The following is a 17,750-nucleotide window of genomic DNA, read 5'->3' as shown; positions in this document are numbered from 1 at the left end:
ACCTCATTTCCATCTACTCCTCCAATTCCCCGCCCCTTAATCTGCTTCCATTGGTTCAGAGAGCTGCCCGTCTGAGCGTCATTGAGCTCGAAACCAATCTGCGTCACTTTGCCGGAGAAGAGGGTGGTTCGCTCGATTTAATCATAGAGCCACACCTCTCCCAGTGTATTTACATAAGCACGTCACTGACTTCACGTGGTGCCGGCGTGAGAGAGGCCCCGGCGAATCACCGCCACGCTGCGGTTTGTGAATGAAGCGCCGCCGATGGTTGGCCAGTCGCGGCTCAGCTCGGCGCCTGTTGTATAAATTGTTATACAAGGGTGCGTTCACTGCTTACTGCAGACCAACTTCGCAGACACTTGTGATATAACACAAGGTGAAGTCAATTATAAAATGATGACAGCACATTGTGACTCGACACAGCATTTGGAACCTGTTAAAGCACGTTTATACCGTAACTTCATAGTAGCATGCACATGTGCAGACTGTCTGCTTCATACAACATCATGTTGCACTGTGTTCATGTTAGAGACTTTATCACACCACAGAAATATAGAGATAGGGATATTCCGCTTTGAGGATGACAATAATCGTTACAAGTAAGCTGAATTTCACCTTCTAAACTTTGAAAGCATGTTAAGTGTGTCAGTACCTTTTGCACAACTTGTTCTCTAACAAATTCACAACATGTGTTTAGTACATTTCCTGGTTCAATTAGAACTAAACAGTCCTCTTCATCATGCTGTTCACATTTTGATGTCATGAGGCCAAGATGACACCTAGTAACAATTCCTCTACAGTGCCTCCCATTTCAAGGCTGCAAAAAGGAAGTTCTTAAAGTGGAAGTAGCCACTGATCTTAGATCAGGTTGATATAGATACAGACAGGCTGCAGGAAGAGCTGTACTTATAGGTTATCACATGGTTTGTCTGGTATCAGGCCAGGTATCATGCCCCCAAGTGTCAGTATCAGCCCGAGACCGAAGGTGATATCTTATTATCACATACTATTTAATCATGAGCTTATTATCACGTACTATTTAATCAAAAGACCATTTTGTTTCCAGAAAATTTTCAGTTTATTACATGTATTATATCTAAACAGTGTAAACACAATAATTGCAAAAATATTTCAACAATAATATTTTATCAACAGTCTTATCTTATCACTGTCTGACAATTAAAGTTCTATTAATCAAGTTTGGGTTTTTTGGTGACTGGAGAAGCACTCGGCACTAAGCACTCGTGCACTGTTCTCTGACTGGTTGTTTCACGGGCACGATACCTGAACAGCGCGCTCTGAGTGGACAGCTACGGGGGCTGATACTGGACATGGTTAAACTCTATATTTTTTCAGTATCACTGCCCTGGGCTTTGACACAGTATCATTTTGGCCTTTTCCCGTATCATTCATGGGCAGTTTTTATATAAATGGTATACTGTATCCTTTATGTGTAAATGGATGATTCGTTAATTATTAGAGAACAGTAAGTTACGCAAAAAGTGCGGACACATGAAACCTCAGGGTCACGGGTTAGCATGGAGCTTATCCCAGCTGACTTTTGGGGTGGCAGGGTGCACCCTGGAATGGTCACCAGTCAATCTTATGGCATGTATAGCCAAACAAGCATGCACACTCATATTAGTCTTTGATAATAATAATAATTTGAGTAATACCATTCAACAGTTGTGCAAATTACTCATTGAAATGACAGTAACCATGACAGTATGTCTACCCCAATATGATTTAGGAAAGAGGTGAGGAATAGCCTGCAAGTCACCACAGGTAATACGGACCTTTTAATCTAAAACAATTTTTAATTCAAGATGGGGAAAGCATGACATATGCACAAGCCATCTGTAGCACAGCATAAACCATGTAGGCTAAAAATAATCAAACATGTAGTTATATGCACTACTGGAGGAGGTACATGTGAACCCCTGGGGAACCATCATACATATTTTAATATTAACACTAAAAGGTGGAAATGAAGCATTTCACACCACACTGACCTCCGTTCACACGTTTAGAGAGCTGCTGCTGTATCGCCTCACCATCTGCTATAACAGTCAACTGATCCAAGTCAACATGTTAATTGGCATCACTCAGTTGTATCCAATTGGCATTCATCTGCTTGATTCCCTGTGCTGTTAAAATGTGGGAAACCAGTCAGTGATAAATCACTATTGAAAAATGTGCCCACAGCCTTCATTTGAATTGATAATGAACTAATCATCTGGCGAGGTGCCGCGGTTTCGGAACTATTTAATAAGCATGGTTGTGGCAAACAGTCCAGTCCAAATGTGCTGGCCTCTTTGTCTGGATCCAGGCTGAGCCGGAGTTACAGATGGACGAGAGTCTGTAGTGTGAACACTTGCGCGGAAAAACAAGTTTCCACATAAAGAATGAAGCACCAGATGGCAAAATTAAATACTCGGTTTTTGATTGGTGCCTTTAGTGATGGTGCTGTGCGTCAAAAACAAAAAGGCGAGAAAGAGTGGGCATGCGGCTTGGAAAACAGGTAGGCGTGCTGTATAAGCCCTAAAGAATACTTCACACCAACAACATCGCACCAATGTGGACGATGTTGTCTCCCATTGTGGATTATTATCTAAAGCTTACATACGTACACTCGTCATGGGAATAAATGTCATCATAATGACTTATTTGAACTGTTCTTTTCAGGGTTCATTATACAGGGTCAGGCAAAATGAAAAAGTACATATAATGCCATTTTGCTTTGTTTCTTTATAATGCCATTGTTTTTTGTTTCTTTTTCAGTTGCTGCTATGAATTGGACTGGTGAGCATCGCGCTTTATCAAAACAAACAAATCTGTAACTGCAACACAACGAGCATTCCGTTCGCACAATCTAGGTAGACATGATCCCGTACCAGCTCGAAACACCATCTTGTTATGGGTTACCAACTTCAGAGCTACTGGAACTGCATTGAAACGAAAATCAACCGGCCGACCTCGCACCGCCGGAACTGATTTCATTTTTAAAATATAATGAAACAGAATAGTATTATATGTACTTTTTGAAAATAAAAACGCTTTTTGTTTCTTTACTTTATTTGCCTTTTATTTAACCTACAAATGTGTCAGATCCTTTTTGACCCTGTATATTAATTATATGATATGATTATACATAATACTGATTTTTTTGCCCATTTTTTAAATGTTATGAGACATGAATTTGGGGTTCTTACTAACTACAGTATAATTAAAATGATAAAAAAATGAACTATACTCTGTACAGAAAATTCCGGAATGTCTTTGGACTTGCCAAGTCCAAGCTACATTGACTTCCTGTTAGTGATCATGATTGACTACAGCTAACAGTGTCTCTGTGGCAGCAAAAAATGGTTTGTTTGATGGCACTCATTAGATTGACCAATACTCAGAACAACGGGAAAGTCCAAAGAGCTCTGTGAAGAGGTAAAAAAGTGAGTTGCACAGTTTTGAGGGTGGATGTCTTCCAAAATCATCAGTATTATCATTCTGTCATAAAAAAGCACTATTAAAATCAATTATTATCAGCCCCAAAATAATGAGACATTCAAAAGATCTGACCAGACCGATGTGGGTCTCAACAATCAAAGGTTTTGTTATTACAAATGGAGAAATATTCTAATGGGCCACACACTGAGGCACACTTTAGTCCTATGAAGCCATTGTACACATGTACAATAAATAATTGTATGGGGTACAGTGTTCTTAAATATATTACGGAAAAATATTGGAAACGTTTCCAACAGATACACAATGCAGCAAATCAGACACAAACTCGCATATTCAACACTAATGCCCACGAGTAGACTGAATAACTTTCCGTAGATTCAATAACACAGATGATGAAATTAGTCACATGTCCTGAGTGTGAGAATGACTCAAATCTGTTTGTTCTGTGTGTAGAAGGGCATCCCCGGTGTGAGGGGGTGCACTGAGGGAGATACCATATATGGTCACTGGAAACTCCATTAGGTACACTTTCACACAACTACACAAGTATGAATTTACGTGAGTAGTTTTCAATACTGACAGTATTCCTATATGAACACAAATGGAACTCCGCCATAAATGTGTGTTATTTAAATGAGTCTGCCATTATGAACCCAATCTCATTGAACTGAATAGACACTGCGTTTGTGTGTAAAATAGAGTGGAGTGGCTTTAATATGTTGGGCAAATAAGTGGCAATCTCTTGAAATAACCTAAGTAGACCTGTCCTAATAAGTTATGGGTTCCATATGGCGTATCAAAGCCATTCACACGATCAAGTTCATATATTGGACACATCCCAAATTGGCATGTGCTTCTCAGGGACGTGGGCAGACAACAGGCTGCTCAATCCTTCCGCACGAGGAGAGCATGAATGCCAATACGTGCTGTGAGCAAACAATTCTAAATAAGGCACACGGAAGCTGACGTTATAAGGCAGTGGGACAACTTCGCACCTTCATGGGACCACCACTGATGGTGTGAGCTGCTTGTTAATGTCTATTTCAGTTGTCTATTTACAAACCTAATAGCTCCAAATTGCCAGTCTGCATTCTCTGTTTAAGTAGAGATGATGGCCTCATTTTGTTTTTTTTCCATTAACTGGCCGGAAGTGATACAGTCCATCACCCAGAAATATTCTGCCAATTGAAGTGCAAGTGGTGGCAACGTAAAATGAATCCACTTCATGTCTAAAACCAGTTTGATGCTCTCTAGTGCCATTAATAGTACATGGATGAAAATCTGCCTCCATCTGTGAACACACTCCCTCCCACATAGAGTTTGTCAATGTGATGTAGGCAGGTGTCAAAGCTCCTGTGCACAAGCTCATGGAACGTTTTCATGCCACACGACATATGCTGCAGATGGCGTTGGCTCTACATCAGAAGGTTTCCACAATTGCCCATCACATAGGTCTGCTGCACAAACCGCATCATGTGGACACTTTACATTTGATGTTTACTGATTTTTATCCTACCAGAACACGTGATCTAGTCAACACCACAGAAAGAGAGCTACTGAGTCACTTGCTTGTAATTTGCAGTAAAGAGGTTAAAGCCACACCAAGTCGTGAGCAACAGGAACAGTGTGCCATCAGAGTACATCCAAGTTTTTTCTAATACTGTGACGTGAGCTAGACTTCCTTATATGGGCGTTCCGAATACAAGCTGTAGACCTGCCCTCTGTGATCAATCACGGCCAAGTGGAATAAATTAAAACAGACCCACATAAGAAACACCCCTTTATCTCATAATGTGCAAATCAATTCCTGTCACAATATATTTATAATATATCTAGGGATAATTATCAATACCGATAATCATCAGCCCGTTATCAGCATAAAAATGTGATATGGGTATGTTTTTTCCCAATCATGAAAACCAATATTAAATTGCTGTATACAAGCCATATACGTATATGTTCAATCCACCACAAGAGAGACATGTATGTCATGTTACACATATCGGGATTGGTATCGGGTCATATCGGACATCCCTACTATATCTTTATCCTTATCATTAATATCATTGTCTAACATATGTATGCTACTGTATGTCTAGGGCTGCAACTTCATTTTCCTAGTAGATTAGTCTGAAGTTTGCCGTTTCAATTAATGCAGTAATGCAGTTAGGCCCGAGATAGACTAAACCAAAGATTTATATTTTTGAATTAAAAAGTATTAATCACGTACAAAAATAATTGAATCAGTTATATCACTAATTGTTGCAGCTGTAATATTTTACATTTTTCATCATTTATATGGGGCTGCACGGTGTACAAGTGGTGGGTGCACAGCCCTCACAGCTAGGAGACCCATGTTCAATTTCACCCTCGGCCATCTCTGTGTGGAGTTTGCATGGTCTCCCTTTGGGTTTTCTCCGGGTACTCCGGTTTCCTCCCACATTCCAAAAACATGCTAGGTTAATTGGTGACTCCAAATTGTCCATAGTTATGAATGTGAGTGTGAATGGTTGTTTGTCTATATGTGCCCTGTGATTGGTTGGCGACCAGTCCAGGGTGTATCCCGCCTCTCTCCCAAAGACAGCTGGGATAGGCTCCAGCATAACCGTGACCCTAGTGAGAATAAGCAATGTAGAAGATGGATCATTCTTCATATTACATTTTGTCATATATAACATCTTTATTTCTTCAAGCTACAGGTCATTTTTACTATTAGTAGGACTTTATTTTTCCAACACCTTTCATCACTGCATAAGCCATCTAGCCATTGCTACACATTCACTGTTAGTTACTCTTTAAATGACAAAACATAAGCAAACTAAATACTATGTCAATGTGTAAAAAACAAAAGAAAATCTAGCTCATCAGTAAGAGATATGAAAAAGGGGTGGCACCTTTACTTCCTATACAGTGTTTGGAAATCTCCCCAGGTGTCTTGATAGGTTAGTGTGAAATGTAAAAAACGGAGCGCAGCGGAATATGCTACTGCTACAAGTGAGTGGTTCCATGTGCAATTAGTGTCAGAGAATGCAGACTGTGATTAAATTTAGATGTCAGTTGTGACGACAGGAGTGACACCGTGAATGAGCAGCGTCGGCCCCAAGTCTCGACTCAACAGGTCCACTTGGTGCAGGTAGGCACGGTAGCGGCTTGTATCCGCGGGTGGGTGCGGCAAATACAGAAAGCGCACAGCAGGTTGAGGCGCTCCGTGTCGTCGAATAAGATTGTTGACGGCATGGATGTACTCATCAGTCAGCTGAGTTGCATTGTTCAGAAATGTTTCTGTCCAATCGCCCTTCTCATCTTCAACTTCCTCATCCTCCCTTCCTCGTCTCAGCCAGTGCAGCGCTACCACCTGGTCCCAGGCAACCATCTGAACCTGGGCAGATATCCTGAGCTCCTTCAGCATCATTCTGAGCTTTGCCTCTTCTTCGTCCTGGAGACTGACACCTTCTTCTACGCAGAGGAAGAGGCGTAGCCTGGCCTGGCTCCACGCACGGGTTTCATGCAGCAGGCAGGCCAGTTGTAGCAGAAATAGCGAGCAGATGTCCACGTAGCTGCGGCTGTTGGGTCGGAGCAGATTCAGGGGCCAAACATCAACAAATGGCCCAGCCATGCCTTGGTAAGGGCCAGCCTTTTTTGCTGAACCTAATACTTCATCCCGGTGGAACTGGCTGAAATATCGAGCCAGTGTCACATTTTTGCCCATTTTAACAGCATCTGTTATCAGTGACACATACTCCTCTTCCTCCAAGTCTTTAGGTCCATCAGCAACACGTACATGAGGGAAGAAAGGGGACTGTTGTTCTCCCAGGTCTTTGTTTGGACATACTGCATCTACACCACAGCCTGTAGGCAAAATCACATTGCCTTGGAGGTGGTCTTGAGGTGGGCAGTCGTCATAGAAACCTAAGACAAGAGTGTTTGGCCTCATTCCGCCTAGACAAAATTATAGCAAATTAGTTTTTTGTTTTTTTGTTTTTTTTTACATGTCAGTGAAACTGAAAATAATGCAACAGTACCAACCAAAGCCTGTGATGAACAGAAGGTTCTGAACTCCACGTCGAACAGACTCAGCTAGGGTGAGGTTAACAAATGCCTTGATGTTCAGCTGGTCAACTAAGGACAGCCACGAGTCGTATTGGCTCTGCAAAGGATCAGACGGCAACTCATCTGTAGAACCACACATGAAGTCAAATGAGTCATCAGCGGTAAGCTACAGATGTATCACAATGTACTACCATATCTGATCTCCCTGACTGACAATAAGGCAGAAAGGTGTAATGTACCGTATTGTACATCCTTCATACCGAGTAATCCCAGCTTTACATGCCCCAGTACATAAAGGCCACTCTTCTTCAGGTCATTAATGAAAGATAAAAGGCCGACACAGGTACGAGGGTTCGCCACCATTAGTAGCACCTGAGGCCTCCAGAACTTAACATGATCCTTGCGCACATCCAACATCAAGAGATACTTGCGGACCTGAGAAACAAAAAGAGGGGGGTTGTGGAGGTTCCTTTGCAGATATGTGTTTGTGTTTTTATGTGTGTTTGTACCTGGTGGAAGATGAGCGCTTGGCTAATGTAGCCCCAGTTGCTCAGGAGGCCGAAGTAATGAATCAGCATTAGGAGTAGCAGCATAAATGCTATGCTGGCAAAAGCATATATGGCACTGATCAGGAACATCATGACCAGGCAGCCAAGAATGCCCAGTGTGCAGGTGTGCCATGTGAAACAACGAAATGAAGGCCTCAATGCAAAAAAAGACAAAAAAAGCATATAGTTATTATTTATTGTCCACCAAAGACTATACTATATAGAATATACTATACTATACCTAAAGTTTGGTGCTGATGCCCACTCTAGAGCCAAACAAGCCAGGTTCACCGCAGCGTACACCAACAAAAAGAAGACTGTCACAATGCCAGCAATGGTGTTCAATTTTCCAGCAAACAGCACCATCTAGTGGCAAACAATGAATCATATTGACCTGAAACGTCCTGCCATAGTTGGTAAATAAATTCAGAGTAACTTTTATTCTTAGCAGGCAAACAAAAAAAGTCACTTTAATTATACAAATTCTTCTATTAAATATACATTAAATGTATATCTACCTGTACAAGCAACCAAGAGACAAGCACCGAGGCCCAGGGGTTACCATTGGGTGAGGTCTTCTTTGTGAGTGCCAGGACACCACCTGCAGCAATTTATAAAAAAAAAAACACAAAAAAACATTGTCAAACACAAAGCACGTCTAACTGTTGATTCTCATGGTTGTCAATCAGATAAACAGCTGAGTCATCAGCACTGATGCTTAAGCAGAACACACGGTGACAGGAGAAAGTGGAGAAAGTCAGCACTGCAGGCCATCTGTTGTGAAAACAGCCAAATGAACATGCCTTAGTCACAAAAACAAAGACAGGAAATTAATAACAAGAGTCCATTTGCTTGCACTTCTCGCTAAATGTCTGGCTATTTAGATGCTGACTCAGCCAGGGTTGAACCTGGAGCTAGGAATCGAGCTACAAGACGACAGACATCATTTAGCAGTGAGCATGACCTTAACTATCTTCATGAGTCATTTAATCCTTTCACACAAAGGAAAACTGCCAGTGGATGAATCAACTAATAATATCACACTGACATTAGCTGCCATTTAGCATGCTGAACTAAAGCATAAGGATGACTAGCAGACACAAACTTTCTTACCAAACAGGTTGTCTTTGGAGAGGGCGTAAAGGATTCTGGAGGCTCCGATGAGGTTACTCATGGCAGCTGACACGGCCGAGGAGTAAATACCAATTGTGACAAGAGGCGGCCAAATGTTGATGGCACCCAGGAAGCTGTAGTCTCTTTGGAGAAGGTGACTAAGGTTGATGGATAGAAGTCCCAGTATGAAATAAATTAGTCTTTTTTTTTTTAGGCATAATATACTGCTTTCCAATATGTCAATTTGTCAGGAGATCCAGAGTTTGAATCTCTGCTTGGGCATCCCTGTGTAGAGTTTGCATGTTTTCCCATGTGTGTGTGTGTTTTCTCCAGGTACTCCAGTTTCTTCCCACATACCAAAAACATGCATGTTTGGTTAATTGCCGACTCTAATTTGTCCATAGGTATGAATGTGAATGGTTGTTTGTATGTGCCCTGCGATTGGCTGACGACCAGTCCAGGGTGTACCCCACCCGAAATCAGCTGGGATAGGCTCCAACATACCCCCGCGACTCTGGAGGATAAGTGGTATGGAAAATTCCATTTTTTGACAGGCATTGAAAATAAGGCCCCTATTGGCATTCCCTATTATTTGTATTTTAGTATATAAAATAATTATTATTTATGGGTTGCAGTCATATCTGTCAGATGTCTGTCCCTTTCAGTTCCACCGGGGGGACCCAGAGGCATTCCCAGGTCAGCTGAGTCCCAAGTGGAGGAAAATATATGGGTGGGTGGATATTTCAAGTTGCATCCCCCATTTACAAATCAGTGTACACATGCCGATGCATAAAATGTAACGGTAACTGAAACACATTACGAACAAACTATGAGCCTTTGCCAATGTGATGTGTTAAAATGTCAAGCACACATAAAAAAGGAGGAGTACTTTTGACTCACAGCCTCCTTCACACTCCTGCGCTCCCCTGGGTAGGAATGAAGTTTCCAATTTCTTATTTGACATTACGTTAAATGTTAAATCAAGCATTTTCTTCCTGCTTACTGGTCATGGACACTGGTGACACTATATCATTTGCCACCTTTATACCACTTTGCCACCTTAGTGTGTGTGTGTGTGTGTCTAACCGTTCACAAGACGATGCAGCCAGCAGACCTAACAGGTTGTATGTGATGAAAGTTGTAAGAACAGCCGCTAAAGTTCCTCTGGGGATGGAATAGCTGGGGTTTTTCAAGTCGCCTGGAGACAACATAGCAGGAGGCATCACAACCAGACCTCTACTATTGACATATTCCGTCACACACAAACCTCAAATCTCACCCAGGATACCGTACTATATCCTCAAATTATGACTGGTCCTTTTATTTACTTGAAAGGGAAGCTATTATAATTTTTCCACTTTTCTGACCTATAAATGCTGTTAGAATGTTGTATTTTCGTATTAAATGATGCCAAAATTTCAGAGAATGAGGTTTGCACATTTGGAAGTGAAAGGAGTTTGGGATGGTTCTGAACGCTCCGTTTCAGAGTTTGTGACATCACAGGGAGCTGAGGTGCTCTACAGGGTCAGAAGTCCATATATGTAATGTTAATTTTAAAATTTTATATCATAGAATAACATGAGAATTGGAAAGGAAAACTTAGCTCTCTTTGATCACATGGTCATTTAGTACTTCATTGTAACACTTATTAAGTTCACACCAACAGCTGGGTAGCACACGCAACACCGTGAAGCGATTGTAGAAGTTGTTAAAGCCGCTGGATTTATGGAAGTAACTGGAGGACTATCTTACCAGACATGTTGGATCCTGCCATGATTCCTGTGCAACCGTTGAACATGACAGCAAACACTGTAGCAAAACTCATCATTGTCCCAGTCGTGTAGTCGACGGTGTAACTGGCTAAAAGAAAACAAAGGGGATACAATTCATCCAGGTGTGGTGGAACTAGAAACTAGTAGCACTTTACTATGGAATTTTGTTTGTATAGGTGTACTGAATGAAAACCTGTGCCAATCAACGTCACAACAATATTGCAGAGACATACACCATAGGTTGCTCTCCAAGGTGTGGAGTCTGAGGCCAGTATAGTTGGCAATGGCGTGTGTGGAGCTGTTCATAGCAGAGGTAGGAAGTGTGATCAGCCTGGGCCCCACAATGAAAAAACTGCTAAACACGGACACCAGGACGCTTGTGACAATGAGAAAGATGATAAAAGCGGCTTTGGTATAGATGTGAGCCCCTACCTGTAAAAAAAAATGCAAGCTGTTTCAGAAAATTACATACATACATACAATATATATATAAACTTTGGGAAAAAATATTGCTATATTTCATTAATCTGTCAATTCCACTTAGTTGTCATAGAATACTCCTGACACTACTTACCAAGCAGACAATGAAACAAATGAAGAGCAGGACTGTACTATAGAGCAAAGACCACCAGTATCCTGAAGGCAACACCCGATAGGAGCCTCCAATAACTGGTACATTCTCTGAAACAAAAAAAACCCAGAAAAAATTGTTAACAGAGACAAACAGAATACACGCTTTTGAATGTGATAAGAATTTGCTATAACAACCAACCTTCTGGGACACCAAAAGCAGACATGATGGCTTCAACCAGACCCAAAACGTAAAGGGCACTGCCACACACATTGGCAAAGAAGAACATGATTCCAATGCTGCCACCAAACTCTGGACCGAGCGCTCGACTGATCATGTCTGGAGGTTCTCCTTAAGGAAACTTCTTCATGTAAACTACATGAATAAAGTAACTGACGACAATTAGTAGTGAAGAGTGACAATAAGTTGCTCTACATTGCAGACACGCCATGACCATGTAAAGATACAGTATGCACCTCCTGCATCTAAAGCTCCGTTAGTTGAGATGGCACAGACAGAAAGAACAGTCATTGTGATGATAACGTAGGCCACAAAGAACATAGCGATGGACTGGTAGAGTCCTGCTTGACCCACAACAAATCCTGTAAAGAGAGAACATTTGACCTTACAGTTAAATATTTGTCTTAGTTTGCAGCATTATTCAGAATGAGCAGGATAAAATTAGAGACTAAATAATGTAGAACTATCTAATTTTCTGCTAACATAAAAGCTGCTTTTTTGTGATTGCATTTTTAAAATTCTTCTTACTTTTGGGGTTTTTTTTCCTGCAGTTTTTATGTCCTTAGCAATGGACAAGCTTATGCCAATGGGAAAATTCTTTCATCCATCTTCTACTGTCTTGACGAGAAAATAAATTGTTTACAATACAAAGTAGTCTGTGGCTCTACTTAACTGTGATATTTACAATTGACATGGAAAAAAACAAAACTGATGCTTGAGTTTGTAGATTTCAGGTCACACTTTTTTATCATGTGGATGATACTGTGCACACACGGACACACATAGACCAACCATCTTCATCATTTTATATCAAAAATGTCCTCATATTCGCTAGCTAGCAAAGGCCTGGATGTTAGCCAAACCACATCAAACAACAGGGCTTCACAAACTACTCCCTTTCTACCTTCAAAAACACAACTGGATACAGATTACTACACGTGCACATACAGTAAAATATGGCAGTTGATATGGCAACCATTTTGGGAAGTTTGGGAGATCTACTATATAAGTGGACAAACCCTCAACAAATCGCCAATATGTCCTCTCAGCAACACAACAGGTTTTATTTTTACAGAGGACAAATATGTTTGCAGTGTGTCTCAGGAGCAAATAATTTGTCAACAACGTACTTTTATTAATGTGGATTAAATGAATAATTAATAGTGGACAAAAATGGCCAAAATGTGTATGCCACCACTAGGAGTAAAAATGTAGAATTACAGATTAGAGATTATGGTGAATTATAGTAACATGGCCGTCTCAGGTAGCTTAGTTAGGATATACTATTTTTTGCTAATGAGTGTTGAACACACATGGGCCTAAGTGACCCTTTCCCTTCCTTCTTTCATTTCGTGTGGTGTTCCTCCTACTTACCAATTCGCAGGAACACGACGACGCTAAACATAGAGAGCAAAGTTGGAATAACAACTCCGAAAAACACACCCAGCGTTCGGGTGGTTTTGATGGCGGTAGAGGTGCTGGTGGTGGTCGACCGAGGGCCGCGCTGCTCTCCACTCCCCGTGGCCCTCCTTTTAGCGGCTCCATTCTTCACCTCCGAACCGGTACTGGTGGTGAGTCGATAATTCAGAAGAGGGGCCTTTTCGGACATTAGTCTAATATATTAGTGTCAAAATTTAGACTAAAACAACAGAATGAGTCCTCGTGAAGTTGGTATGATGTGACTGTTGTGTTCAGCTTCCAATCAGCATTTCGCTAATTGAGCTCACCTCAAGAGGCCGGTGGATGGATACCAATATCTACTTTGTCGATACTAGGCTTGTATTCATAAGGGTTCCATAGTAGCGGAATGATACTTCAGCCTTGGAGACAGGACGTCTTTGGGTCAGTTTTTTCTTACTTAATTTGCACTATTAACTTAATTCAGTTTATTTTATTTCAAACGCTACAATAATAATACTATAAAGCAGTCTCCATCAAGATAATTTCAAACTGGCCACACAGTCAGGAGATCAGGAAGATCTGGGGTCAAATTTCCCCTTGGGCATCTCAGTGTGGAGTTTGCATGTTCTCCCCGTGCATGTGTGGGTTTTCTCCGGGTACTCCGGTTTCCTGCCACATTCCAAAAACATGTTCGGTTAATTAGCGACTCCAAATTGTCCATAGTGTGCCCTGCCATTGGCTGGCGACCAGTCCAGTGTGTACCCCACCTCTCGCCTGAAGTCAGCTGGGATAGGCTCAAGCATACTTGCGACCTGAATGAGGATAAGCGGCATAGAAAATGGATGGATGGATATTTTAAGAGTTACATTTTTTATAGAATAGATGGATGAATGTCCATATTATACAACATCAACCCTTACGAAACTAGACTTAATAAGACCATGCTTGTTGTTGAATTCAGTTGACAGTGTGGAATTGATTGTTGATTGATTGGGTTTGGAAGGAATTGACAAAAAAATGGAGTGCACTACTTGACTGCAACCAGCTAAAGTGCTGTTGCTTCAGTCTCAACTAGTTATGGGAAGTTGAACTACATCCACACTATCACCACCCCTCCGAGCAGCATTGTCAACATGTTGAAACAGGAGTTCAGAACATTTAAAAATATTTTTTTCTCATCCCATTAATACTGCACCTTCCCCTATTATTGGATCAATGAAGAGTGGTGTTTCTTGGAGATGTCCATATTCTCATTGGGAAGTGCATCGGCTTTCTAGGCTAATCATCAACCGCTCCAGTTTTCCTGTGATCAGGCGGTTGTAGTTCAGCAGGACCGTGCTCAAACTGAGGCTGCTTTCAGGAACACAAGACAATTCTGCGCCATCCACTGATCTCTGCTGATCCTGAGAGAAAACACAATAGTCATTATCATGTCGTCATGATGCAATTGCAACAAATATGAAAATGAAATGGTAAACATCATAAAGCAGATTCCTGGTTACACATTGCAGAGTAGTATAGTACATTTCTTTTAAGAGGTCTCATGTGGAAAATATGTGCTCCTATCTTCGTCTTGTCCTGAGGAAGGAAGTATGAGGGGTGGGGGGCTGGAGGAGGGGGTGTCACACAACATTCCCATCATCACTCCCAGAGCACCGGTGATTCAGAAAGCCTCGGCTTTACGAGAAACCCGGATGTTTCAACACCTTATGAAACTGATATTGCCAAATCCGATGCAGGGCACGTAGGAAAACCCATCAACACTTTTCCCTCGCTCACTGTTTTTTTTTCCATCAACACACTGATTAATTGTTTGTTGTGATGTATTTGTGTGAGGCAGCCTGAACCAGTAAGCAATATTTTGGTGATTTGAAAGTTTTGAAAGTACAACACACCATTAAGATCAATATTTTTTATATTTTTGGAAAATAATTTCAGAGCTGGACAATCTCTGTGCATTTGACCAATGTTTGCTTACTGCTTGTGCTTTCCCCTCATAGAATGTCACCTTGACAGCTCCTTACACCCAATTGAAGATGTGTGAGGATGAGGAGGTAGCTGTTGATGTTATGTTCTAGTCTTTGCAAAAGCACCAAGCTGCATTCAGCCTGGCTGGGGTGTCTCGCCGCCTTCACACCCTCCATAAGAAGCCTCAAGGATGCACTGATTTCTTGTCTCTTCTCCTGGTGCTGTAATACAGAAAACATAAAAGGAAAATCAATGTGGTTGTTGGGGGAATTATTGATTGGAAATGAAACAGCGACATGTTGGACTCATGGGTGCACTAACATACTGATTTTCTTTCCCAAGATGCTATGTGGAGCAGAGTGCAGGGTAGATGAACTGGCATGGACAGGCTGGTGGAACTGTTGCAGTCATTCTGCCGGGATAAAGTTATGATTGTGAGTAGGCATACAGTGAAACCTCCAAAGTCAACCCGCTAATGAAGTCATGCCATTATATTGTCCTGGCTGCTCAGTTCAATTTTGCTAGTAGAATATATTGGGGAAAGCACAATTTGTTATTACTTAAAGTGTTTCTGCAAGTAAGAAAAGGGGAATTAAGGCCTATATTGCAGCATAATTAGGACTCTGTAGAACTCTGTAGCATTGTCTCTGTCCAGGCTGCTCAGCACAATATGGTTAACTCAACCGTAAATTCATCCATCCATTCCTTTTCTATGCCTCACTAGGGTTGCGGGAATATGCTGGAGACTGAACAGTAAATCGACAATGATAATAAACAAAGATTAGAATTAGAATGCCATCAAAAATATGAGTGTAACGTCAACCTAAATAGGTTGAATGATTTTTAAAATGAGACATAATAGTATCAGTAGTATGCAGAAAATAGTCGTAGTAGTATATAATATAAAAGCTTATGTTTCTTTTGAAACATAAACTGCAACAATGCAGACAAGTGCAACAGTAACAGTTGGAATAGTCTGAATTATTATTTCAGTTTTCATAAATGAAAGTTCCTTATAAGCAGCATTTATGCAGTTGTCGCCCCGTTCTCTACTTTCTCTACTTAACACTTAACCCCTATTATGTATTGTCACTGGGAAAGTGTTCCACAAAGAGGCTTCTCCTTCTCACTACCGCTAGTCAATGGCTGATCTCCACTGTATTTGTATGTATTTGTATTTGTATGTATGAGTAGAGGCGGGACTATAACGCAAGGCATACTTCCTGTCCCTAACTTAACGCGTCCTGTGTAGGAATTCTTTACCACAAAACATTTTATGAAACATTTTTCAAACATATGAGAGAAAATAAGGGTGACGTAAGCATGTTACCTCGAAACAAGATTATTATTATTTTTTTGTAATTGAGAGGAATCGTTTCAAACCTAAATCACAATATGTATACCCGTACCACTGCACACCTAGTGGTTACACATAATATTGTGTATTAACTGTACACTTGTACAATAAGGATGTTAAAAATGTTGCTTCATAAAGGTTTTGTCATGGCAGTTTGACTCCAGATTGCAATTGTACATACAATTGAAGTATTCTGAAGAAGACTGCAGATGACAGGTCAAATTCCACTTAACATACCTTAAAAAGTTTGTCTGAACATAAGAAACTGCACTTTCATTTTATAAGTCAAAATGAGCCTAACTGAGGTGTACATTTAATTTATCACTGTAGGAAAAATAAATATGAATCTTCCAAAATTCATCTGAAATCCTCACCATTGCAGTTTGTATCTCTGACACAATATTCATTGCCCTCCTGGCGGATCTGCTGCACACAAAGTCAATGGGCTTGGTCTCGGCATCCCACGCTTCATAGGCTAGCAGACATAGCAGCAGGAATCCTGGACGAGCATATGAATACACTTTGAAGCCGAACCACGGCAAGCCTCACGTTCAGCATGTACAGTACCACGTTCAGCCCACAAAGTAACCAACTACTCACTGCTTAAAGCCATGCCCTGCTTTGCCACACACGATAAGTCCACATTTGTTCCATTAAAGAGGCAAACCAGGTGAAAAATATCCCGTGTCTGTGGTGAGATCTCAAACAGAGGAGACGTGTTTCCTTTTTGTCTTGTCCCCTCTTGATTTCCAGCCTTGTTATTCAGTAGGGGGACGAGCTATCTAGCCAGAGAGCAGGCTGTGCTCCAACTTTCCAGCATAGTGAAAACATTATACTGGAGATGGAAAATGGCATTTCATTGATATGGTGCTTATTTTTGCCACCCACTCGCTGTGGGCGTTCATGGGACTGGCTTTGTTGCTGACTGAAAGGTTAATGATTTATGATTGTGAAAGACTCCATTTACACAGCTGACATCAAATCGTCCCTGCTGCAGGCCATTTACCTTTTGTCAAAGTGGCCAGCAGAGGTAGCAGTACAGGTTCATATCGTGAAAATGACTGTAGAGGGAGTAACACAGGATGCAAACTCGACATATATAGTCATTTTTATCTGATGCTAATGCACAGTTAGCTGAGGCAGAATTTAGGAATACAGCCTGTGACCAAATTGCTTTAAGTTAGATTTTCTTAATTAGTGTGAGGTCTTAACATTAAGTAAACCTCACTCCCAGATGCCACAAGAGCTGCAGTGGTCAGTGGGTT

General features: G+C 41.2%; 2 protein-coding genes across 3 annotated transcripts; both read right to left on the bottom strand.

Moving 5' to 3' along the window:
• Positions 1–6,288: 6,288 nt before the first annotated feature.
• Positions 6,289–13,500, bottom strand: LOC131126468 (solute carrier family 12 member 9-like). Its single transcript, XM_058069037.2, has 14 exons — positions 13,134–13,500; positions 11,987–12,121; positions 11,721–11,858; positions 11,523–11,629; positions 11,182–11,380; positions 10,929–11,036; positions 10,263–10,374; positions 9,177–9,334; positions 8,582–8,664; positions 8,305–8,429; positions 8,025–8,217; positions 7,776–7,950; positions 7,492–7,638; positions 6,289–7,404 (listed from the first exon to the last, which is right to left on the bottom strand). The coding sequence occupies exons 1-14, from the start codon at positions 13,366–13,368 to the stop codon at positions 6,512–6,514; spliced, it is 2,808 nt and encodes a 935-aa protein (XP_057925020.2). The 5' UTR covers positions 13,369–13,500; the 3' UTR covers positions 6,289–6,511.
• Positions 13,501–13,670: 170 nt separating this feature from the next.
• Positions 13,671–17,332, bottom strand: thpo (thrombopoietin). Of its 2 annotated transcripts, none has more exons than XM_078791543.1 (5): positions 17,086–17,332; positions 16,861–16,984; positions 15,454–15,544; positions 15,185–15,349; positions 13,671–14,563 (listed from the first exon to the last, which is right to left on the bottom strand). In XM_078791543.1, the coding sequence occupies exons 1-5, from the start codon at positions 17,096–17,098 to the stop codon at positions 14,411–14,413; spliced, it is 546 nt and encodes a 181-aa protein (XP_078647669.1). In that variant the 5' UTR covers positions 17,099–17,332; the 3' UTR covers positions 13,671–14,410. The 2 variants fall into 2 exon arrangements, with proteins under 2 accessions (XP_078647669.1, XP_057925023.2); XM_058069040.2 differs by having other exon boundaries at positions 13,673–14,563; positions 15,454–15,540; positions 16,860–16,984.
• Positions 17,333–17,750: the final 418 nt, after the last annotated feature.

This window comes from Doryrhamphus excisus, linkage group LG6, assembly GCF_037039965.1.
Source record: "Doryrhamphus excisus strain RoL-2023G ecotype Guam linkage group LG6, RoL_Dexc_Guam_v1.1, whole genome shotgun sequence".
Classification (NCBI taxonomy): Eukaryota; Metazoa; Chordata; class Actinopteri; order Syngnathiformes; family Syngnathidae; genus Doryrhamphus; species Doryrhamphus excisus.
This window is presented reverse-complemented; position numbering and strand designations above follow the sequence as displayed.

Bases quoted from the DNA above. Each gene is read 5' to 3' on its own strand.
- thpo (XM_078791543.1), bottom strand. The intron at 15,350-15,453 runs GTATGTTAGTGC...TCTGTATTACAG, and splicing joins CATCTTGGGAAAGAAAATCA to CACCAGGAGAAGAGACAAGA. The intron at 14,564-15,184 runs GTAAGGAGCTGT...GTTTTCTCTCAG, and splicing joins TCACACATCTTCAATTGGGT to GATCAGCAGAGATCAGTGGA.
- LOC131126468 (XM_058069037.2), bottom strand. From the start codon at position 13,368: ATGTCCGAAAAGGCCCCTCTTCTGAATTATCGACTCACCACCAGTACC. The intron at 10,375-10,928 runs GTAAGATAGTCC...TGTTGTCTCCAG, and splicing joins GGCAGGATCCAACATGTCTG to GCGACTTGAAAAACCCCAGC. The intron at 7,639-7,775 runs GTATGAAGGATG...GTGGTTCTACAG, and splicing joins TGTAAAGCTGGGATTACTCG to ATGAGTTGCCGTCTGATCCT.